This window comes from Alosa alosa, chromosome 23 (assembly GCF_017589495.1).
Source record: "Alosa alosa isolate M-15738 ecotype Scorff River chromosome 23, AALO_Geno_1.1, whole genome shotgun sequence".
Classification (NCBI taxonomy): domain Eukaryota; kingdom Metazoa; phylum Chordata; class Actinopteri; order Clupeiformes; family Clupeidae; genus Alosa; species Alosa alosa.
In genome coordinates this window covers 7,262,024-7,286,073 of record NC_063211.1, presented here as the reverse complement: position 1 = coordinate 7,286,073, position 24,050 = coordinate 7,262,024, and the positions used below count along the sequence as shown (strand labels likewise).

The 24,050-nt window shown below is 44.4% G+C and overlaps 3 protein-coding genes across 9 annotated transcripts in view; 1 reads left to right on the top strand and 2 right to left on the bottom strand.

Moving 5' to 3' along the window:
- phka2 (phosphorylase kinase, alpha 2 (liver)) overlaps nt 1-2,561 on the top strand; it is a 24,590-nt gene extending 22,029 nt beyond the window's left edge. For all 6 annotated transcript variants that reach the window (XM_048234710.1, XM_048234714.1, XM_048234707.1 and 3 more), the window contains one exon: nt 1,224-2,561. In XM_048234710.1, the coding sequence (XP_048090667.1) occupies nt 1,224-1,397 (174 nt within the window). In that variant the 3' untranslated portion in view covers nt 1,398-2,561. The remainder of the gene's footprint in view (nt 1-1,223) is intronic.
- On the bottom strand, nt 1,883-12,354 carry si:dkey-163f14.6. 2 transcript variants are annotated; one of them, XM_048234716.1, is made up of 8 exons: nt 11,206-12,354; nt 10,879-11,052; nt 10,217-10,381; nt 8,050-9,981; nt 7,039-7,164; nt 4,686-4,808; nt 3,615-3,740; nt 1,883-2,826 (listed from the first exon to the last, which is right to left on the bottom strand). In XM_048234716.1, the coding sequence occupies exons 1-8, from the start codon at nt 11,261-11,263 to the stop codon at nt 2,672-2,674; spliced, it is 2,859 nt and encodes a 952-aa protein (XP_048090673.1). In that variant the 5' UTR covers nt 11,264-12,354; the 3' UTR covers nt 1,883-2,671. The 2 variants fall into 2 exon arrangements, with proteins under 2 accessions (XP_048090673.1, XP_048090674.1); XM_048234717.1 differs by lacking the exon at nt 4,686-4,808.
- Nucleotides 12,355-12,511: 157 nt separating this feature from the next.
- Nucleotides 12,512-23,948, bottom strand: ppef1 (protein phosphatase, EF-hand calcium binding domain 1). The gene is made up of 18 exons (XM_048234943.1): nt 23,821-23,948; nt 23,204-23,320; nt 22,899-22,931; nt 22,188-22,315; nt 21,927-21,987; nt 20,078-20,247; nt 19,842-19,956; nt 19,375-19,421; nt 19,039-19,205; nt 18,917-18,953; nt 18,531-18,680; nt 17,846-18,196; nt 17,368-17,553; nt 15,513-15,655; nt 14,962-15,068; nt 13,826-13,989; nt 13,628-13,712; nt 12,512-13,373 (listed from the first exon to the last, which is right to left on the bottom strand). The coding sequence occupies exons 2-18, from the start codon at nt 23,256-23,258 to the stop codon at nt 13,174-13,176; spliced, it is 2,199 nt and encodes a 732-aa protein (XP_048090900.1). The 5' UTR covers nt 23,259-23,320; nt 23,821-23,948; the 3' UTR covers nt 12,512-13,173.
- Between the last annotated feature and the right edge of the window lie 102 nt (nt 23,949-24,050).

Below are 24,050 nucleotides of genomic sequence, written 5' to 3'. Positions count from 1 at the left end.
AACTAGTCGCTAGGATTTAACCATTAAACTATGCTACCTAGCCTAGCTCCTGATAGAGACCTAATGGAAGTAGCTAGCTAGTATGGCTAACTTAGTTAGCAACTACGCTAGCGGGAGCTAGCATGCTAATTAACTGTACAAGGTTACAAGTAAAATAACACCATGACAAAGTGCTAAACAAACAGAAAACAATGACACACCTGCAAAACAATAGGGACAATACAGTGAAGCAGGCAGTAGGTTCTCCTTCCCCCAACTCCTGTGGTGAATTATAAATAGCATGCTAAGTACTAGCGATCGCTAACAACATACAGTAGCATTATACAGGGTACAGGCTACAGCCACAGGCTAGTCACAGGTTCATTTTACACCATGTGACACGAAAAGTACAAAATATAAAGAAATAAACAAAAGAAAGCTCCATAATAGATAAAACAAAGTGTACAGAAAGTAAATATAGGTAAAGTGATAGTTATAATAGTAGTGAAAGACAGTATAGGGTGAAGATATTTAATATAATATGAAAGGAGGGATAGACAGATAACATACCTCTTCCCCAAAGTGACAGAGACAGGGAAGAGGTGAAGGGCACAGCGAAATATGAATATGAAAAATTGATACATTAGAGGGGGCGGGAGACTACGGAGGCCCACTAGGACTCTCACTGTACTGGCGATACAAGGCAGTGTGTCAAGGCAAAAACCATCTTTGTGTAATTATAAAACAATAGAAATGTGACCTGTTACATAGGCACCAAATTTTAAGGTAACTTTTAGTTTTAAGGTAAAGGTTTAAGGTAACGTTTAGCCTATCCAAAGTTCTGACTGCTTTCTTTTTCATTAAAAGCATCGCAAAGGGTGGGGGTTGTCACCCCACCTGGCCTCCAAAGCTTTTACTAGTACTTTGTACTTCTACTTTCATTACTTAAGTATGTTTTATAATGGGCTACTTGTCATACTTAATTACTGTAAATAATAGATACTTTAAGACTTTGTCTTAAGGCCAGGTGGACATGTGTGTGACCAGCATGTCGTGTGGGATACAGCTGGTCATGGTGGTTTGCTAGGATGACCAATATAAGCTGGCATCGCCAGCTAAACCAGCAATGTAGATCAGCAGCACCAGCTAAAATGTTTGCAGTGTAGTTTTTAGGTAGTCACTGACAGTCCTTCTAAGTACCTGTGTTTTTCTTTTTGGTTTTCCCTCGTTTCCATGGTGATAAGATTGCCCAAGGGGCCTGTGAGTTCTTCCTGGAGAAAGACACGGCCACAGGGATCTGCAACTTCTTCTACGACAGTGCACCCAGTGGGAGCTACGGTACCATGACGTACGTGTCAAAGGCCGTCATGAGCTATGTGCATGACTTCTTACCCAACACCACCTGCTTGATGCAGTGAGAGGATGAAAATCTCCCAGCACGAGCACCTCGGCCAGTATCAGCACTACAGTAGGAGACGGTTCAGATGATGTTCATACGTTTTATGTTCAATTTAACGGTCATTTGTTTTCAATGAAAATACAAGAATGTATTTCATTGTTTCTGCTAACTGGGAACCAAAACACACAGTATTGACCAGGTTACTTTATAGAGTGATATAAATGCATTTATGCATGTAGGTAGATATTTCTCAAACAGTCGATGAACTATATGTTTGTGTATAACCATCCTCATATGCAATGCATAACTTATTTGTGGCTTTAGCTTATGCGTGTCTGGTGTGAAACATGTCCATTGCACTTGTAAGTTGTGCATTTGAAATCGTGTATAATTCCAGTTCAGACTGATCCATCTACATTCCATTGTGTTTGTAGGGCCTTCCTCAGCTAACCAACTACTGAATCAGTAATAACGCATACATTGAGCCAACACTGAAGCAAGAGCTGCTAGAAAAGACTTTAATAATTCCAGACAAATAAAATACAATGAAACCTCAACTATTCAACACTCTGAAGTTAGGCTAAGACTGCAATGAAGGATTGTAATGCCATGTGGGATAATGCTGCTTGGAATTTTACAGGTAGATGTAGCAGAAAAGCAGAGGAATTCATGTGACTTGTTTCTGCTCTCTTGGGATGAAATCATCACACATGATTGTCCCATAGTTTGGGTTACACAGGCCAGTTAATAATCAAACATACATGACTATATGTTTATGTATTAGTTTATTTTGTGGGTTACTTTCATAGTATATCAAGGCTTTTGAGTGTTTTTTAAATGTAAATTTAGTTTATATTAACTATAAATATATAAAAGGACCTTCGTTTTCTAAACTGAAGAGAACACTTGGATGGATACCAGTCATGTTCTATGGCTGTTGATAAGACATAAATGCTTCATAATATTTATCATTCAAACATAGAATCAATATATTTATATATATTTGACAGTTACTGATCTAATATTTTCTGTTGGTTGGTTCAGACCATTAATTTAAATATGATTTTTAGAAAACTTGTTAACAGACACATATCATGTAACTGATTTATGTAACATCATTAAGACATGATTTTATAACACAAATATGAAACACAAAGAATAACAATAAATATTACTTACAGGACATAATGTGGTGGTTGGTTTGAATGGTATTTTGTTATGCTGACAACCATTTTTTTTGTGTTTTTTTTTTATTAGAATGAGTTTCAGAGAAATGTTATAGAAGTAGAGATTTCAGGAAGGCTGCGCCCCATCGTTATTGGCCAGACATTTTTTCCAGTTGGTCGGAGACATACGATGAGATACTGGGCAGACACATTTGTAGCCACCTCGCATGTTTTTGCAGCTATGGGAGCAGCCTCCATTACTGGACTTGCATTCATCAATATCTGTAGAAGAAAGTTTAAAGAGTGATTAACCTCATGTTGCTTAATTGTAGGATTTAGATGCATACAGAGATGTTCAACGACGTGCAAAGATAATGCAGTTGTGATGGAAATAGTTCAATCCACACATCTACACACTTAAAACAACTGCAGCAGCAGAATTAAAGAAGCCCTATGCAACAATTTTAGCAAAAATGACCTTAATTATACAAGTTGAGAGTCGTTCTGATGGTTCTACAACACTTTTTGGGTCGTTTGGTGGGTGCTTCGTCTCCCCCTAGTGCTTCTCCACGGAATAAGCGAATATGCAACTTTCTGGTCACGGTCCGAACACATCCGGATGTAACTCAGCGGAAGTATCCAATCGCGCCTCGAAAAAGTAGTCAGATTGTAGTTTCTAAGAAGACTGCAAAACAGACTCCGACTTGGCTTTGTTGCTTTTGAAATTGTAAGTAGCCTACCCTTGGGTGAACTTCGTTTTTGTCATGTGATTTGATAGTCTCTTGAACAATGTGTTTGCTCGATCGTTTTATTGTGAGCCCTGTATGCGTTTAGCTTGGTTTCTTGATGGCTAGTTCGCTAGCTAGTGGGGGTTTAGCGTAGCAGTCACTTGCTACCGAAGCTGCAGGGGGAGCTATGTAGTGAAAAATGCGAGCCCAAATCAGACGAAAACCCAGAAACAGCGAGGGAATAACCAGACCTGCATAGGGCTTCTTTAACATGCCACATGGAACATGACATTTTTAGAGACCAAATCTGCTGTTGAATTTGTATACACACTCCAGGCTTACCAATGCATCCGCGTCCATCTGTGTGCCGTCGGAACCCTCTTGGGCAGACGCAGCGGTGAGATCCTGATAGGTTTACACACTTCCACTCACACGCCGGCTTCCCTGACGACACACACTCACTTATGTCTGCCAAGAAGGCATCACATTAGCCATACACACACACACCCAAGAGGGTTAGGACAGAATACCTGTAGATGGATTCAGCACCTTGATGGTCTTGTAACATCTGTCACTCTTGCAGTGATGCATGCTATGAGCTGCATGAGTTCAGTAATGCACTTAACTTCTTTCTGGCTGAGTATGCAGGTTAGCCTGCTGGAGACTTCACATGAGTATATTTCCATTACAGACTCACTAAATCACATGAGTATATTTTCCATTACAGACTCACTAAATCATACGAGTATATTTTCCATTACAGACTCACTAAATCACATTGGTATATTTTTATTATAGACTCACTACATCACATGAGTATATTTTAAGTAAGTATAAGTATATATACACTTATTTGATCCTGTGAGGGAAATTTGGTGTCTGCATTTATTCCAATCCGTGAATTAGTGAAACACTCAGCAGCACACAGTGAACACACAGTGAGGTGAAGCACACACTAATCCCTGCAGTGAGGGGTTAGGTGCCTTGCTCAAGGGCACCTCAGCCGTTCCTACTGGTCGGGGATTGAACCTGCAACCCTCCGGTTACAAGTCCGAAGCGCTAACCAGTAGGCCACGGCTGCCCTCATTTTCATTACAGACTCACTAAATCACATGGGTATATTTTCATAGAAAAGGCCTGATATACTCCCACCTCTTCACTTCTATGCTCCTCAAGCGATGTGTTAATTGGCTGGAATTGTGTTAACATGTATGTGTGGGTAGGTCTGAGTTCCTTTGCCTCCCATGTACAGAAGCCAAGACTGTATATAAATAGTTAGACAACTAAAGGACAATGAGATGACAAATGTTTGACCTGAACTGTACCGAATTAGATCTATGGAGTGGATGACTGAAATATTCGATACACGGATATAAAAATACACTCATTTTAATCATCTTTAGAGAGACTCACCCATGCAAGTGTGTCCGTCTGTGTTCAGCTGGAACCCTGTTCTACAGCTGCACCTGAAGGAGCCAAGTGTGTTGACACACACCTGCTGGCACTGGTGGCGCTCCTCCACACACTCATTTATATCTACACACATACACACGCACACAGAAAGAGAAGTATTACAGCGTCACCACCTGCAGTGGCAGTATTGGCACAGAGATGGAGGAGATGAAAGGTTACGGACCATAAACAACTTTAGCTCACCCCTCCCCTCCTCTCCTCTGCACCTGCTTGTCGATAAAAGCATCACCACATCGCCATGGATACTACCACCACACTGCCTTTCATGTCAAGAGGGAATGGAGGCGAGGCGCTCTTTGATGACATCGGGTCTTGTTCTCGCATAGCCTACTGAGCTTGCCAGAATCCCCCAAAACATGTCTGGATAGTGCATCTCTGCATGTGTACTGTAATATGATGAGGTTCTCTATCCACAACATGGGACAATGATGCAGGAAACATCTGCTGCAGTCATGAATTATTTCATACATCATCATCCCCGCTCCTACTGAGACCACACATAGGTGGCAGGTGCAACACTTGATTCGTCCATGCTTATATATATAAAAAAAAAAAAAAATATATATATATATATATATATATATATATATATATATATATATATATATATATATATATAAATATAAAACGTGGTGGGATAACCATAAACTTGTAATGACCAATGGCATTAGCCCACCCAGCAGTTAATATTTACAGCAGGCAATCTTGTAACTGAGGCGGTTATATTTTGTACTGTTCTACTAATGGCCTTACACCAAACAACTTTGACAAGATTTTGGAAAGAGTCTTGAAAGATTGTAGTCTGCATTAGTTAAAAGACTCCAATCTTTCCCAAATCTTGTCAAAGTTGTTTGGTGAAAGGAGGCCATTAAATGTACATCACAAAATGTTGTGATCAATTCCTGGTGGTGAATGTAATGTGCATGTTCTACATGAACAGAAGACATGAACTAACTACATGAACAGAAGACATGTTGAACTGTTGTTCACTAAGGCAAGGCAGGTCTGCTCATGCCTGATCTTTTTTCAGTCCCCTTTCCCTGCTAAAGCACTTTGTCTCGATGGAAAATGGCTTCACCTGTCAAACAGAGACTGTTAAACCCATATCTCCTCGAGCCAGAGCAGCCTCCTTGTCTGCATGTATTTATGCGTTAGTGATGCTTTGGAAAAACATAACGTTGTAACTACAAGTTAGGACAGGGGGCTATTTGCACAGTATAAGTCAGAGTGTCACTGAGTGGTATCTACAGTGCATAAGTTAAAAAACAAAAAAAAAAAAAAAAAAATCATCTTTTGAGCTGACTAAAAAGGAAGATTCTAAAATTGCAGCTGCGCCATTGGACATTCCTGCGTCTCAGGTAGAGTGTGACGTCAGGATGTGTTTCTCAGCGGGCAGTGAGAGTCCTGTGACATAAATCCACATTGTGTTCTCTCGTGCTAGGACTTGCCTCATCACCACCCGAACCGACTTTATGATCACCGTGACAGCAAGGTTAGGGCTGAGAGTTCACAGTCTTAAAGTATCTCTTTTTGTTTAAGCAAAGCACCCACAAAAGAAACAGCTGTCACAGTATAATTCCAGGGTTGGACAAGACAGGCCATGGCCACACACACAGCGCACTGATCCTTCTTCATCTTCACCTGTCCAAATAATGAATAATGAATTACTCCTCTTCTCAACATCAGTGCTGTGTGTCGGTGGTAGCCTGCAGTGGCCAGAACAGTTGTGGGTTCAATTCCCGACTGCCACCGTTGTGCCCATGAGCAAGGCACTTCACCCCAAGTTGCTCTAGCGCAGTGTTTCTAAAACTTTTTCAGACCAAAGATCACTTAACCAATAAAAAAAACCTTACGGACCACTTCGCTAAAAAAACAAAACAAAAAACAGCTGATCTACTTTAACAGTATATTACACAATTGGCCTACTCACTGAACCACTTTGCTTATTATCTTTGCACCTTGCTTATTGTGTCAGAGGATTCATATGATTAAATTGGTGTAGCTTACATAGGCAGTGTTGCAGAACTGTTTGGATTTACATACAAGCTGGTTCAATATTGCAAACAACTCATCTATATTATATTTTATATTTTACCACGTCTGCTCGCGTACCACTTGGGATAGCTTACAGACCACACTTTTGAGAAGCACAGCTCTAGCGCCACTGGCCCTTGTAATAACTGACATACTGTATGTAAGTCGCTTTGGATAAAAGTGTCAGCCAAATGAATTTGTATAAGTGTGTATTTAACAAAGGCCCTGTTGTGCATGTGCCCGCGTGGGCTCCTCTCACCTCTGCAGGTGCGCAGGTCCTCCAGCAGCATGAAGCCCGGTCTGCACTGGCACAGTGCCCGCTGTTGTGGTCCAGCGCCGCACAGCTGAGAGCAGCCGCCGTTATTCAGCGCGCATGGCGTCACCTCTGAGGAGGAACAGGTTACCAGACAGTCGGTTTGAACTCGGACGGCTTACAGAGTTGACTTGCCCATGCACAGGATGTTTTTACATCATGATGTGTGCCCTACATACAGCTTCCCTGTTGCCAGGGGGACTCAGCCAGCCCCCCCCACTGCAACATGTCAGGGATTTCTGTCAGACAGCTGAGCTGATGTGTTTTGCAGACAGTCTGAAGTATCGCTGCCACTTCCTCTATTCGTTTCTCCAGCTGTTCGAAACGCAGGCCACCAAGCTCACCCTTTTTACCTGCTCAAACACGTGAAGGAGCAGGAGCCCATGATGTTGATGTGTTCAGCTTGGCACTTTCACTAGACGAGTATCAGTACAAATCTCCTCTACGACAAGTGGCTCTGAAGGCCTCATCAGCAGGGAGGAATGCAAACCAATGTTTTCTCAAACTCCATCAGATAATACTGCAACCGAAATCATGCATTCTTCAAACCACAATCTAGAGCTGCATCTAAAATCAACTAACTCTCCATTGCAAATGAGAGACAGGACTATGAAATATTTGAGCAAATGAAATGGTTTGATAATGATGGAAATGCATCCTCTGATAGTAGTATCTATTGTAGTAGTATTTATTGTTACCTAAGGGTCTCCTTTGCAGCATGGGTTGAATGCTATTCCTCATTTTATAAGTCTCTTTGGATAAAAACGTCTGCTAAATGAATACATGTATACAGGCATGCTTGTGTCTTACCCAGGCATGCTTGTGTCTTACCCAGGCATGCTTGTGTCTTACCCAGGCATGCTTGTGTCTTACCCAGGCATGCTTGTGTCTTACCCAGGCATGCTTGTGTCTTACCCAGGCATGCTTGTGTCTTACCCAGGCATGCTTGTGTCTTACCCAGGCATGCTGGCGTAGTTCCACTCCATGTGCCATTCTGCTGGCAGTAGCTGTGCACGTCCCCATTGGCCAGCGTGTAGCCAGGGTAACAGGCGTACTGGATGTAGTGCCTGTATTGCAGCTGGCCCGGCTTCTCGATCGTACGGAAATAGAAGGTCCCGTGGGCGGGCAGCGGAGGGTATGGACACACTGGCCTCCCTCTTCTGATTGGCAGCTCAGACGGACGGGCTTTGGTGGAAGCTTCTAGATGAGGAGAGGGTGCAACGCTTGGAGTGTCTCCAGAGCTAGAAAGTGCCAGGCTGTATCCTGCATGTGATTGGCTGCTAGAACTGTTGGTTGGGAGCGTTTGTGTTCTCTGTAACGAGTCCAGTGGAGTCACGGTAACAGGGTCCTGTTCAGGTCGATGGGATTCTTTATGGCCATGTTTGGGGTCAAAGTTCAAAGGAGCCTCCATGCTGCCCTTAGGCCTGTCAGCTTTTGTGGCTGGGGCAATTTGCGCATTTGCACTTGGTGAGGTGCTTTGTGTGCACGTCTGTTGACTAGCAAGTCTCAGCGCTGACGCACGCGTCCCTTCTGCTGCCTCAGCCTCTGATTGGACGGGCCGTGGGTGGGTGGCCCCTGTTTGCACCTCGACCCGCGGCCGTAACCCCCAGCTGGTCTGTCCTGGTGGACCCCCCTGCGACCGGAGCCCCTCAGCATCTGGATCAGTGAGGAGAGGGGACGTGCCGCTGATGGGTGTGGGGTTTGAAGAGCACGGGGACAGGTCTGAGGTCAGTCTGGAGGCTGCTGGGGCAACAGAGGGTATTGCAGCTCCAGAGACTGGGTGGTTTTCAGACCTGGTCACTGCAACGTGCGCGATTCCTTCGGACTTTTCCTCATTCTCTGGTGGCTCCCACAGCTCTTTAGCGTCTTCATGTAGGACGTCCTCTTCATGTACGACGTCCTCTTCATGTACGACGTCCTCTTCATGTACGACGTCCTCTTCATGTACGACGTCCTCTTCATGTACGACGTCCTCTTCATGTACGACGTCCTCTGTGTTATTCTCTGCCACTGGCAGCACGGGTGGCTGGTCACCTAAACTGAGTACCGTTTGCCTGGTATTTGGATGACCCTCTAGTCTGTCCATCAAATACTCAGAAAGGTGATCTGTGGTCATTACAGCACTGTGCTGACTGTAGGGAGTAGGAAGATTTGGGGGGTATTTACTTTGGGAATCCACAGTCGTTTCTGCATAAGCAGAGGTGCTGGTGACCGACATAACATTCACACTCAGATGTGGTGTTGGTGTACTGAGAATGACAGGTTTTCTTGTATTCAGGAACCCATCCGATATTTGAGTCTGTGTTGAAGTTTTTGAATCAACAGACAGGAGTCCACCTGTGTGTGTTTCTGGTGGGCCTTGTGCTGTAGAAGATGGGTCGTCCTCCCCTTCACTTTGATTTTGCAGCAGTGCGTCAGCTCTTGTTGGACCAGCGTCGGACCTCTTAGGTACCTGGCCATCTATTTTGGACTCGGCGAACCTGGTGCCCGTGGCTGGCGACACAGGAGGTGTCACTGTGGGTGAGATGGAGACAGAGCTAGGTGTTGAGAGGCTAGCAGTGCTCACCATCTGCTGGGGTAGAGTGAGTTTCTCAGTGGCTTCCAGATTCCAGACCCCAGGGCTCAATTCCCTGTGTGCTGCAGTCTTCTGAAGCCACGGTTTCTTCACAGGTTTCCTCTGTAGTGGTGCCATCTTGGGCTTCAACAGCAGTCTTTCAGAGAGGTGGGACTTGGGTAGGGAGCCAACCAGCAGGTAGGCCTCCTTAGAGGCAGTGTTGTGGTGAGACTTTAAATGGTCTTTCAGGTTGGATTGAGGTCTTGGGTTCTTCTCCGTATTAGAACTGGACAGGATGACAGGTTTCTGTTTGAAGGAGCTCATAATATCTGACTCTGGAAAAAATAAAAAAGAACATTAAAAAATACATTTTTACAGGTACGAAATGTCTTTACACATTCACAAATCATATTACACAGTTGCAAAACTTTGTTACACATGTGAACATCTTTTCACAAGCTCACAAGATTAAAGACTGTGCCACTGCCTACATGAAACTGGTAGGCAATACACCATTAAACATCTACAAAGAACAGAGTTGTCTTCTAACAGTAGGGTCCACTTATTTACCTTTACAAACAGGCTTTGGGTTGCTCCACGTTTTGCCCTTGCAGTAGAGAAGTGAACTGCCATAGAGCCTGTAGCCATCATCACAGCTGAAGGCCACAAATGAGCGGTCCTCATTAACATCACTGCTGCCGTGTTGAACCCCACCAGGGCTGGGACATCCGGAGGCTGACCAACAAAATTATATAGTTACAAAGTTCATTCAAGAATGTCAGGCATGCTGCACAGACACACTCCACAAGATTGGAGTGTGTGTGTTGCATGATGTTACAGTGCTGATCAAGTTTTAAATTGAATTGGAAAGAGTAAGCATGTCTTGAGATGACCGGGCCAGTAAAATGGCACACTGACCTACACAAACAGGAGGCTCTCTCACCTACACACACACGGGAGGCTCACTCACCTACACACACGGGAGGCTCTCTTACCTACACACACGGGAGGCTCTCTTACCTACACACACACGGGAGGCTCACTCACCTACACACACACACACACACACGGGAGGCTCTCTCACCTACACACACGGGAGGCTCTCTCACCTACACACACGGGAGGCTCTCTCACCTACACACACGGGAGGCTCTCTCACCTACACACACGGGAGGCTCTCTCACCTACACACACGGGAGGCTCTCTCACCTACACACACGGGAGGCCCTCACCTACACACACGGGAGGCTCTCTCGCCCACTGGCCTGACACACAGCTGCTTGTGGGATGGCCATGGATCCGGAACCCTGGATTGCAGGTGAACGTGACGTACAATCCTTTGAAACGAAAGAACGTGCGTCCGTTCTCCAAGTGCTGGAATCCCCTGCAAGGTTCACCAGCAAACCCTCATGAAAGAAACAAAACAAGAGAGCTCTTGCCAACAAATCCAAACATGCACGACTGGCTTAGCATCAGAATTTCATTTCATTTCACTATACATGTTGTTAACACCCAACTGAGACCGTCTCTCAAAGCGCTCTTGTGGCATTTCCTCTTACCTGAACGCAGCGTCAGGAGGAAAGACAGGAAAGGCAGCAGCCCTGTAGGGGCCCCCATGGAGATGACGGGCAGGCGGCAAGGACGAGCCAGGCTGTGAAGCCGAGGAGGATCCAAGCGCACACTGGCGAGAGTTTAGGGTCAGCCTGCGACTGAGCAGAGGGACTGGTGGAGGGAGAGGAAGGGGGCGGGGCCACTGTGCTGACAGACCCTGGAGAACACACCCCTCCCTCCCTTCCTCCCAACACTGGCGAGAAACACTGAGGGAGGGTTGCTAGGGCGCACACTTGGCCGATAGGACACTGCAGTGCTCACAGAAGCAAGCGATCCAAAGAGCTGTCTGCTTATAGTGCATAGACAAAATAACATCCAACATTTGGCAGCTCAAATAGCTGAAGTAAACAAAGCTTTAAAAGACAAATTACACTCATGAACATTACGAGCATCTGACCATAGGGCATTTCTTTCTGCAGACATGTGTAACACATTCTAGAGACTCGAACCCCATGTTGCTATGGGGTGTTGATTGTGATTTCCTGTCCATCCCACATTTCCCTGTTTGCCATTGGAATAAGTAAAGTATTTTTACTATATAGCACATTTTTCATGCACAAAGTGTACTTCAAAGCGCTTCACACAAACAGCATCCCAGAAGGAGCAGCGAAAGACACCAGCACACCCGTACTAGCTTACTGGGCAACCAGTGTGGTACATAGAACATACATAAACCAGTAGCCTAAGACATAAACAAACAAATGGGTCCCCTGTGAGGTATACTACGAAGCACGTTAGACATATCTAGGCTATCTAGACATATCGCGGCTACACAAAGCCTTGACTCAGGAGTATACGTCAAGTGATACTACTATAGCAGTTATGTGATATATTTGTCAAACTAGGCTTTCAGCTCATATCTGTGCGCATTCTCGATGTTGGGATGATGTTGGCCAATCGTGAAATGTGAAGAAGCACAAGACAGCCTACATTAAAAAACAATTACTTCTGGATTTATGAGCGATAGTGCAATCTACACTGCGGTCATTTTTAGTGTCTAGCCTATAACATCAAATAAATCGATTGTCATCAGATGTTGTATGGTATGCACGTCCATGTGGCATATTTGCACGCACAACACTATTAAAGTGCATGCGAGATCCAAAATGTTTGTAGAGGTGAAGCTCCACCTGTAAGATATATGACAGAATCCTACACGTGAGATTCAAGATAATTGATTGGTCAGTGGGTGGTAGTTTTACACGATTTGAGCTATAACTTAGCACATAACCTACTCCCAACCAAACCTGGTCGACAGCATAAGACACCATGTTGATACAGCGACGCTAAAACAGAGCCACTTTCGTGTCACAGCATACCCTGTCTTTAAGCGCAACATACCTCGCTAACCCACAAATCGAGATTCGTAGTATAGCCCACTGGTCTCTGCGGCTGTGCACTCCAGTAGAATACTCCATAACAGGAGCGGACCCCAGCAGGCACCCCTGGGATAATAAGGCACATGCAACAAAAACAATGCAGCCTTAAATGGTCAAAAGGGATGAACACTTTGGGTATAATTCAATAATACCATCATATTATGGATTTCTATATCTTTTCAAAGATGTAAACAAACCAAGACCAGCCAAGAGAACAAAATGGCGATGTTCATAGATAAAGCCATGTCTGTATTATTCAGAGTTCACTGCCTTTACTGCTGAGGCAGTTCACAGATGTAAAGTAATGCCTATTATTCAGAGTTCACTGCCTCTACTGCTGAAGATGTGTGGACTTCAGCTCCACACACCCCCTGATCCACCAGTCTCAGATGAACATGCATTAAGGAGCACTAGCAAGCGGCAGGCTTCTCTCTACAGCCTAGACAGATGGAGCCAACATGGCTGCTCTCTACAGGCCAGACAGATGGAGCCAACATGGCTGCTCTCGACAGCCCAGACAGAGCCAACATGGCTGCCTCAGCCCTGCTGCTGATCCTTCACGTCCAGTTTGTGCACCACACGGAAGGCCTCCAGGAACTCCGTGAAGTCTATGCTGCCGTCCTTGTTGAAGTCGATGCTGCGCGCCATGTCATCAATGGCCTCTTCGTTCACAGCTACGCCCAGGTGAGTGCTGAACAGCTTCCAGGTCTGACGGAATTCTTCAATGGAAATGAGACCTGGGCAAATAGAACAAAGAATGAATCCTTTTTTTTCCATTGCTGACAGTCTGTTTTGAGATTACATCTGACCAAAATCTGAAAACATAGTCATGAGTTTAATGTGCTATTTTTGGCAGTGTTTTGTGTCTCCTCCTCTGTGCCTGCTATTGTAGGCCACAACCCTGGAGTTACATTACAGACATGAATTATTGGCTTATATGTTTCTAGCATTTTACGGACCACAATGTGAACAGCAGAGCAGTCAGACTCACCAGAATGATCCTTATCTATGATATTGAATATGATCTCCAGATCAGTTCGATACCTATAGAGCGTTTCTGCCAAATTAGGAGCAACCTGTGTAGAGGCAGGAAACAGTGCAAGGCATTAAACAATCGTTGCTGTTAGATACCTATTCCTAACCGTATTCCTTTGCCATTTACTGTACATAAACACATGCTTGTGTTGACCTGAGGAACTGGCTGTCCAGGGCTGACGTCCTCAAAGCAGGACCTGTACTCCACGCTGCCATCGTGGGCCAGCCGGGTCAGCCGGGGCCTGAGGGTCCTCCAGGGCAGGTCCAGTCTCAGCACCGACTCCACCACCTGTGCCCAGTCACTGACCGAGATGCAGCCTGGGCACACCACAACACAGGCAAACGTTGTTTACCACAACATTACCACAAATTCAGTTATGCGTCATAATACCATCACATTTTTTAAAGGAGCGATGTGGAATTCTGTAGGCTTTGGGTCGTCTTGAACACAGCCAGATGGCACCCTTGCATTGTACTAAATACAGCGGTAGATATCTGGGCAACAACAAGCTCAAGGATTTTTGACACTGTGTCAAAACAGTGGTTTCTGATACACTATGTGGCCCTCTGTACAAGAGGTGTTGAGAATGAATGTCCCCCTGTTCTGTTTTGTGTATGTAAGTGAGTAAGTAAAATGTATTTATAAGGCACATTTAAAATACAGTTTACACTGACCACAGTGCCGTACAAAGTGCAAATTTAAGAAACATAAATACAAATACATAATGCAAATATCAAAGACAATCATACAAGGGCAGGAAATGCCAGCGAGAAGAATGTGGAATACCACCACACCTACATCTACACTGAGAGTGCTCCTGAACACTAATTTCCCCACTCTGTCCTTCTCTGGTGTAGTTCAAATATGCCCCAAGGTCTGCTAGAAAGGAGCAGAGTTCCATTGTTATTGAGGTTCGAGTCGAGGCAGTTTCCCCCAGTTAACTTGTGCACAGGAAATGTACGGCTCCACATTTTACTGAACCCTTTTAAAGCGCTCACCTGAGTCCCATTAAAGAGCTACTTGAAAGGCGATTTTTAACAGCCTTCAAGACAGGAAGCATTGAGGCAAAGGAACCGTTTGCTGGATTTCCATCTTGGACCATGCTCAAGTCATCTGTGCGTTTATGTGTGTGTAGGCGGTGGGTTGTGTGTGTGTGTGTGTGTGTAGTCCTACCTGTGCGTTTATGTATGTGTATGCGTGTGTAGGCGGAGGAGTGTGTGTGTGTGTGTGTGTGTGTGTGTAGGGGGAGGAGCGTGTGTGTGTGTGCATGTGTGTGTGTGCAGTCCTACCGGTGTTATTTGTGTCATACTGCTGGAAGACAGCCATAAGCTCAGAGCGATGGGCAAACAGCTTCTCCTGCAGAGCCTTCAGGGCAGATCCTTCAGCCACACTCACCCTGACACATACGCGCACGCACATACGCACATACACAAAAACACACACGTTGGATGAGCTAATTCCTTTTGAATGTATGCAATACTGTCCCAGCATCCCGCGGCGCATAGGGACAACACAGAACGCCATACAGCACATGTTCCTTGATTAGCACATTCTATTTGGAACAGACAGAATATACATTCTATTGGTTTCTGATACTTAATGTGATAATCTGTGCGATGAAAAAATAATGTTGCTGGGCAATGTTGTTGTCTTGGCACTTCTCTGATATTAGGCAACATTTTATTTTCATCTCGAATTGCCTGCGTATGATTTTAGTTAAAAAACAAACCAATCCTTAAATCAGATCATCAGGAGCCAGGCATGCGATTGCCCAGCAACTCATTGTTCAAAAAGCTGGCCCCTGTATCATCATGGCGTCATGGGCAGTGGGAGGTCTTACCTTTGCTGCAGGGTGAGCTTCCTGGTGCTGCGGCTCACCTGGTACTGAAGGAAGCGTGGCACCAACTCCGGGCCCAGTTTCACGTACGCCCCACGGTTACTGCCCTCCTCATAGTAGTTAGACGCCGAGAAAATCGTAATCACCTATTAAGAACAAATTCAATTCAATTCAATTCAAAGCACTTTATTTGTCCCCAAGGGGCAATTTAAAAGGGCGCATTATAGTAGCTTATTCAGTGATTCAAGGAACACGGGACACAATCAACCACGTGACCAGCACGCATACTGTACGATCAAGCAACACACACATTTCACCGGCACACTGGACAGTCAATACACACCACATGTCATCATTCATCACAAGTAATGGTTGTAAAAAATGTTAAAAGTTCTTCAAGTGCTTCCTTAGTGCTACAATTAAAAAAAGTGCGTATAGAGGCTATTACAATTATGTCCGTCAGTTCTCATTCATAAGCTGGACAGCCCTCGGATGAAGGTTGCCTTCCTTCTCTGTGTCCGCAAAGCGACAGCCGGAGTCTGCGTCCTGAGGGGAGCCACTCAAACTCAGGAAACAGGATGTGAGAAGGGTCCTGAATAATCCTGCGTGCTACCTTAACAGTCTGTTGGTCACATAGGGCAGTGAGAGTTCGGACGGGCTGCTCAATGATTTTGGAGCAGACCTTGACCACATTCAACAGACGGTTTCTGTTTTGAAGGGTGATGGAGTGGAACCAGCTAGTGAAAAAGAAGGTCATTACATTTTCAATGAAAGCATAGTAGAATGTGGTGAGAATGTCTTTGTTAATCCCAAATGGCTTCAGCTTCCTAAGTAGGTATTGTCTCTGATGGCATTTTTTAAGGATTTCCTCTGTGTTTGAGGAAAACCTTAGCAGGTTGTCAAAGGCGGTTACCAGGTATTTGTATACCTCCACTATCTCCACTGGCTCCTGCTGGATGATAGTGGTGACTGCCTCAGCCAACTGTCTCTGTTTGGGTGAGAAAGTTATAATCATGTCCTTGGTTTTGCTTATGTTCAGCTCAAGACAAGATTTTTCGCACCAGACTATAAAGTCCTGCAGGGCTGAGCTGTGATGGTGTGTGTGGCTGGGAAGCAGAGACAGGAGGACGGTGTCATCAGCAAATTTCACAAAGTGGCAGTTTGGCTGGGTGGATCTGCAGTCATCAGTGTAGAGGATGAAGAGAAGTGGGGAGAGGACACAGCCTTGTGGAGAGCCAGTGGAGGTGAAGAGGGTGTCGGTGGTGTGGTTCACCAGCACCCTCTGTGATCTGTTGGTGAGGACGTCTATAATCCACAGAGTGAGGTGGTGGTTGAGATGGAAGTGTGTGATGAGCTTCTCAGCCAGAATGTGTGGCTGCATTGTGGCAAAACACTAAATATACAATGCCGAACTTTGTTTCAGTTTGAAGGCAAAACCAGAGACTCTCTAATGAAGAGACACAGCACTCAAAAGATCCTCCATAGAAATGCATGGGATTAGTTTGTAACGCCAATATGGCAGTTGTCTTCACATATCCCAGCCCTTTCGCGGCAAACCGTCGACATGAGAAAAGATTGAGCCAATCATGTGGTGTGTTGTGAAGACATTGTGCCAATCATGTGTTGTGATCTCGCTGCTGGAGCAAGGTTGGCGTCGTGAAGCCTTCGCACGCGCATTTCTGCCAAAATAGATGCCCGATAAGTGCCCAAAAAGCATTGCAATATGGCCGCCGAGTGGAGGGACTTGCCTAAAAGGACTTTGGCAAAACTGATGTGGGCAGATGACTGCTCTAATGTTTTGACGATGTTTACCTGTCCATTGTGACCGGTTACTCTAGCTCTGTTTTTGACTATTTACCTGCCCATCGTGACAGAGTTCGTAGCCCTCCTGCTTGCACTCATGTGAGCGGATCAGCAGAGTCATTCCGTGTTTTTCCAGAAGGTTCCGAGTCACATCGGGCCCAAAGTAGCAGCCGCCGCCCCGGAAGCTGTTGGCAGTGCAGCCACTCTGGCTCTTAGGGTCACTCCAGAGGATATCTACAATCTGCCAACAACCAACATGCTGTCAGATCATTTGCAAGTCACGAAAAATTACACACCTAATGGACACTTTTGTGACAGAGCAGGGAAACAATATTAAACACAATTGGTCTCAAAACACAAGTGCTTTATCTGTTAAGCACATCCAAAGAAATATGGTAAACTAGCCACAGCATGGTAATGGGCATTCATCTTCAATTTCCCCTGTGAATCAATCAGTTAGTTAGATAACTAACTAACCAACTAACCAACCAACCAACCAACTAACTAACTAACCATCCATCGCACTCCCTCACCTGTCTCCACTCGAGCTCTTCCCTGGAGGGCTCTGGGGGGGCGATGGACACAAATGAGTCCAGGAAGGGCACCTGGAGGCCGTCAGAGGGACTGGGCAGCACGGGGGACGTGGCGTGGTGCTGCGGAGTGTGTCGGGAGGCGAGGCGCGGCGAGCAGAGCGACGAGGAGGAAGAGGACGAGGAGGTGGACGAGCAGCTGCCCTGCTTGGACAGATGGCACTTCCTCTTCCGGGCGCGACTCCGGGAGCATGGGCTATCCAGATGGGCCCAACCCTGCCTGCCGCTCCTGGACCCGCCCCGAGGGTCCACCACCTCCACGCTTCGCTTGGGCAGCCGGAGGGCCGACTTCACCTGGAAGGACACACACACACACAACCACAAGTCAGCTGGCACTGTATGAGAACTAGGAATTTACCTTATTTGAATGAACAGACCAATCAAATGGACCAAAGTACAGAGCAAATAACATGCGGACTATAAATTCCAAATACTAGTTTGGAATATCTTGGAATTGCCCATTTTGGAAATATCTATGAAGATTCCCATACAAAGGAAATGTATACAAGAGTTGTAAATGGTTAGAATCATGCAAGTTTACTGGTTTTGTTCTACATTATTACTTTTATCTAAATATTCAGTGTGCTTTGTTGAAGCAACCCCTCCTCATACTCATTATCAAACAAACCTTGTCCCTCTCTATGGAGCTGAGGAAATCCAGGTCAGTCTTGTCTGAAATACCACCATGGACAATGAGCACCTTATTATCAATCACTGTGGCTACAGGAAGCAGGCTGAAAACATCTTGCAGGACTTGTAAGATGTCTCTGCCGTGAGTCTGTATGGAAGAGAAGGCAGAGGGGTTTTATTTTCCCCATGTCCTGGCAGCAGAATCTCACTAGGTGGGGCTAATGTCCAATCTTGACAAAGTGTTCAACATCAACCCAGTTTAATGGAGGATATTTTCCATAATTAGTTTGCTCCCAATTAATCACAGAGGAATTTATAAATTAGTAACCAGGGAAGAGGGTTACTGCAATGGCACAGCATGGTTTGAAAAGGTTCAAATATTACCTTGTACTTCTGCATGACCTCCTTGGTAAATCCGTATCTAAAATATGCAAGATAAAGGAATTCTCATATATCATATCATATCATATCAGAGAAATGCACATGAGAAAGGTGTAGCATGTTACCTCAGGTTCATAATATGGTCCTCATGATTTCCTCTGTTCAGATGCATATGATCAGGATACAAGAGCAAGAATGCAAATAGTATGATAACGATTTCCATTGACTTTTTCCCTCTGTCAACAAAGTCACCGTTAAATACATAGGGATTTTCAGCTGATGGAAGGCCATTCTGTGGTAAAGATGGAAAAGAAGAAACACTCAAACATCTCATTCAGAGACAGTATAAGGATTGAAATGTGTGTGTTTTATTCAGGACACTTGATGAATAATGATAGCATGATTCTAATAATGTGGTCATGCAATATGATAAAAGATGATGTACATTGATGCAGTCAAACCTTGTAGAATATAAGCAATAAATCATCTAGTCTTCCATGCAAATCACCTGCAAAAATGGCAAAGCATAGAACATATGACAACCTGTATATTTATCATCGTCCAGCAACTGCTTGCCTGCCACCATCAGCACTTGAGTATGGGCACTGAATACAGAGCAGTGTCATCCATTTCAGCTGTGACCATATCAGAGAGGCGCTTCTGTATTCGAGAGATGCACCTCAGAGGTTTTATGCGTTTTCCCCCTCACATGGCAATGTGTAAAATGTATGTTTTGATCCTTTGCGAACTCAAGCATTCTTAAGCCTTGATAAGATGCAGTTTTCTCTGAGATACCCATCAAGGAGGACACACACACACACACTCTCTAAAGGGCCTTTTAAAGCAGCAAATGAACAAGTGTTCAACCTCACTCTTTTGCCTTCAAACAAACACTCACACACAATATAAATACACTATATAATTTTACCACAGATTGTGATCTCCTTGGCATAAGAGGTGGATAAGTAAATAACATTTGGCATCTGCTTCAGAAACTTCTTGGTCTCGTGTAACAGTTGCAAGACATATCTGGCATGCAAAGTCTGGAGAATGAGGAAAAAACAACAGGCATGTCTATTAGCGGTGGCTCTTGTCCTCAAACACGTGTCTTCAAACTGCTTCAGTTGGCATGTCTAAAGGTGAATATGCAGCCATGTGTCTTACCTGTTGCTCCTTGAAGGCACTGAGCAGGCTGTTGGTGTCTGAAACACTAAGAGGGAAGGACAGGCGGGGTCCAGTGTAGGAGTCCGGCACGGTGATCTGCTCGTACTTCACTTGCCTCCCCTCTTCTGTCCAGGGCTCGACCACAGAATCCAAGAGGTGCGAGATCAAATCTGAAAACAGGTGCCAGTAAAATATGCCACTCATCAGGCTTGTGCAAAATTCCAGAATTGAATTGAAACTGGCTCTTAAATTCGAATTCAATTCTTGAATTTCACTTGCATTTCAATTGAGGTAGCAAACAGGAAGCAGAATTGCAATTCGAATTGTGCACAACCCTGCCACTTATTGTCCATTTCATGTAAAGAATTGCTAAATACTGCATATGTTTATTGCCAGGGTTACATCACTTCCTCCTCAGATCCTTAAACTGATATCTGATATACGACTAGGATGGAAATATTTTGACCGTTTATAAGACCACCATGAGAATGAATCCTCTAGATCTGCACACATCACCAGCTCCAAAGCCTCCTGCCATTGAATTTAATGGGTTACCATTTCCGATCCCAAATTAACTATGATAAACATGTCAAAATGTACAGTATTTAACAGTTACTTAAATATTAGTAATAGCAACATTAAACCACTACATGAACCCAAGATGTCAAGACTAGCTGCCATTTAGGTTTTACCATCAAGTACTTGTGCGTGTTTATTCACAATAATACATCATTTACACAAATGGACACATCAGCCTAATGTCCACATGTTGTGTTGTCTGAATGAGTTAGACTCACCTGAGGGTCACGCTGGTCTCTAATCTTCAGGTAAGATGTAATTAGATGGCACAATGATAAACATCTGATTTCCATAGCACATGCGGCCATGCCGAGGGATTTGTGGAGAGCTACTCCATCGAGGCCACTTGAGAATGTTAATTCCAAGCGCTGGCCTTTAATTTATGCAGGCACGGGGCACTGTGCGCAGATGTTTGAGTTGGTGAGGAGAACTCCAGTCCCTGACCTCCAGAGGTTGACACTTTTACCTTAAGGGATTGTGCCAGACAGCTGCTTGGCAAACGACCAACACTGGGCTACATTTCATCACCTCAATAGGACCTAGACACACATGCGGCTTGACTAGGGCAGAAACCTCACCAAACCACCACATGTAGAACTGAGCTTAAATACGGTTAACCAAAACCATAAATATATACAAGCTTTCATTAAATATATACGGTTAACCAAAACCATAAATATATACAAGCTTTCATTAAATATATATGGTTAACCAAAACCATAAAAATATATATACAAGCTTTCATTTGGTGGCAAAACATCCCAACTGCTCACATGCATGAGAAACAGAAGGTTATGACAGCACACAGAACTGTTAAAAATAGCATGGGGACCCAGTCAGTCAGTTCTAACCTCACTGAAACAATTAGACTGTGGCAGCGAAGTCACATGATCATGTCAGTGCAGCCTGATTGCAGACGGAGTTCAGCCTGCCCTCCTCCCAGCTTGCCATTCAAAACAAAAGGGAGCTAATTGTGAGCAATGGTGCTCTGTCTGTCTCTCTCTCTCTCTCTCTCTCACTCTCTCACACACACACACACACGCATCAGTCTGCACGCAGTGTTGCACATCACTGGGGCAGAAAATGGGATCTCAACAGGTTGCTAAGCAACTGTGCATTTCCATATGTATATATTTCCTGAGTCGTTAAAAAGGACGGGTGATTGAGTATAACAACAAAATGCACAAATAATGTTACCATTGGTGCAGAGCTCTTAACATTACCGTGATTGATATAGTACATTTTGGTTATATTACAACTGCATAGTTACCAGGACCATTTCCACTGAGGTGTGTGAAGTTGTCCAACATGAAACTGAAAAAGCCCGAAAGCTGTGGGAGAAAACAACTTTGTTTATTTAGGTGGAGACTTTTACTGTCTTAATTAATGCATTTTCTCCTGAAATTTAAGTCCAAGTTTAAGACAGTAATCAATGTAATATTGTACCTGTACAGGTATCAGTATTAGTGTAATATTGGACCAGTAGTTGGTCTGACTTCATACAGTAATCAGTAATAGTTTAATATTGTACCTGTAGTTGGTCTTGCTCCCCTGCGTACTCGATGGACTGGAAGATGTTCCAGGTGTACCTGCGCCTCATCTCCAGACGGGCCGTGTAGCGCCTGTACCAACGCTGGATCAGAACAGCTGCTTTCATAGCTAATGGGGAAGAACAGAGGCTGTGTAAGAACAGCTCTGGGTCAGACAGTTTCACAGATTTAAAGAAAATGTCCAACCAACGCCACAGAGGCAGCAAGTGAAAATCTTTTTTTTTTAAAGTATATATTTTTTAGCTTTAATGCCTTAGATAAGAGTGAAGAGATTGGGAGAGAGATATGGGGCGGTATTGGGAAATGATCCGGCTCGGGCGTGAATCCAGGTCCCTGTGGGCACTTGGACCCAAATGTGGAATGGACACTGAAGCCATTTGCACCAGAGCATCCCCCCAAATGTCTGAAATCTTAACAGCTGAACACTTGTGCACATGCTCAATATGACAGGTGACCGCATTAATGTGTGAAAAAACAGTCATACATATATGCGTGTAGACATAGAAATGGGGGATGAAAACAAACAATGCACAGATAGTAAAATGTGACTGTCCTGTATGGAAGATATGTATGATGCACAGATGGTTGTATGCCGACTGATGGTGATGAACACAGCGCAACCATTTTCCCTCAGGTTTTGTACTGCAGACTCAAAACCAAAAGGTGGGAGGAAACAAGGCCAAACATCTTACTTAATGCTGGGCTGGGATTCCTGGAGGACACATCTGTGAGAGAAGTAATTGAAAGGTGAAAAAAGTGAGAATGTTGCCTGAGAGTTCGCCAACAGCTAATGAAGCACATGGGAATAGGACCAAAAACTACCCGAACACCCCCACCCTCACTTTTACAGAGAGTACAAGCTCTGTAAAAAGAGGATGGAAGTAAAGAAATAATGAATTTACATTTTCAATCAGAAATAAACAGGCTGACTTAAAAAGTATAACGCCACAAATAAAATAAAACCACCACCATCCCTGAAATAACAGTCTACGGTCACCTGTTTCAGATGGCTTTCCTTGGTTTTCAACTGCAATGGAAGTTCCACAGCCCATGGTGAATGCCTTACTTATCTCTCTTTCTCCGGCCAAAATTCAGGGCGTCTCTTGCCTGAATCCTGTTTTGTTTGGTGATGGAAACACAATTGAAATTTAGACCAGAATTACATGGAGATTTTGATTATGAGTGAAAACTGGAGTTTTGCATGCCCCAAAGTAAGCATTGCTTTTATCCTTTGTGGTTTTCAAAACGTATATGCTAGGACAAATAATAGAGACAGATAAAGATAAATAAATGATTGATAAAGCATGGAAAACTATGTTTGGAGCCCATTTAACATGCTGGTTTCTTCTTACTCTTTTGATCCCATTACTCCAAGTTTGAACTCGTCGCCAAAATGAGTTAACAGGTCTCTCACCAATAACTAGAGACTACGTTACCTGTAACCTTATGCAGAAAGGCACAATATGTTTAGGCCGATATGTAATCATTTAATATGATCGCCAACAGATTACCAAACAACCCAACTCACTCTGGTTCAAGTCTGTATTATAACCTTAATCATTAAATAACGCGTGTAAACAATAAACTAAAGACTGATGAAACACGAAAACTTACCTTTGACCATTTCTACCACCGCTTTTTAAAAAGTGGAACTGCCTACTCCTGACTGAGACCCGGCTCAACCTCCACCTAAACAGCTCGGTAGTGGCTTTAGGCTACTACGTACTACACGCGAGCTCCACTCCACTGCAGCAGTCATCGATGCTGATGCGCACACATCCTCCTTACCAACGCAACGCCCATGGATACTAAAGAGCGTCACAGGTGGAGATCAGGGACTATTC

What these genes read in the sequence shown, in the direction of transcription:
- ppef1 (XM_048234943.1), bottom strand. Translation starts at nt 23,258, where the DNA reads ATGGGCTGTGGAACTTCCATTGCAGTTGAAAACCAAGGAAAGCCATCT. An exon ending in GAATCCCAGCCCAGCATTAA is followed by an intron (nt 22,316 to 22,898) that starts GTAAGATGTTTG and finishes CTTCCCCATTAG; the next exon opens with CTATGAAAGCAGCTGTTCTG. An exon ending in CATAGATAAGGATCATTCTG is followed by an intron (nt 13,374 to 13,627) that starts GTGAGTCTGACT and finishes CTATTTGCCCAG; the next exon opens with GTCTCATTTCCATTGAAGAA.
- si:dkey-163f14.6 (XM_048234716.1), bottom strand. Translation starts at nt 11,263, where the DNA reads ATGGGGGCCCCTACAGGGCTGCTGCCTTTCCTGTCTTTCCTCCTGACG. An exon ending in CCCAAAGCCTGTTTGTAAAG is followed by an intron (nt 9,982 to 10,216) that starts GTAAATAAGTGG and finishes TATTTTTTCCAG; the next exon opens with AGTCAGATATTATGAGCTCC. An exon ending in AGACGGACACACTTGCATGG is followed by an intron (nt 3,741 to 4,685) that starts GTGAGTCTCTCT and finishes CCTTCTTGGCAG; the next exon opens with ACATAAGTGAGTGTGTGTCG.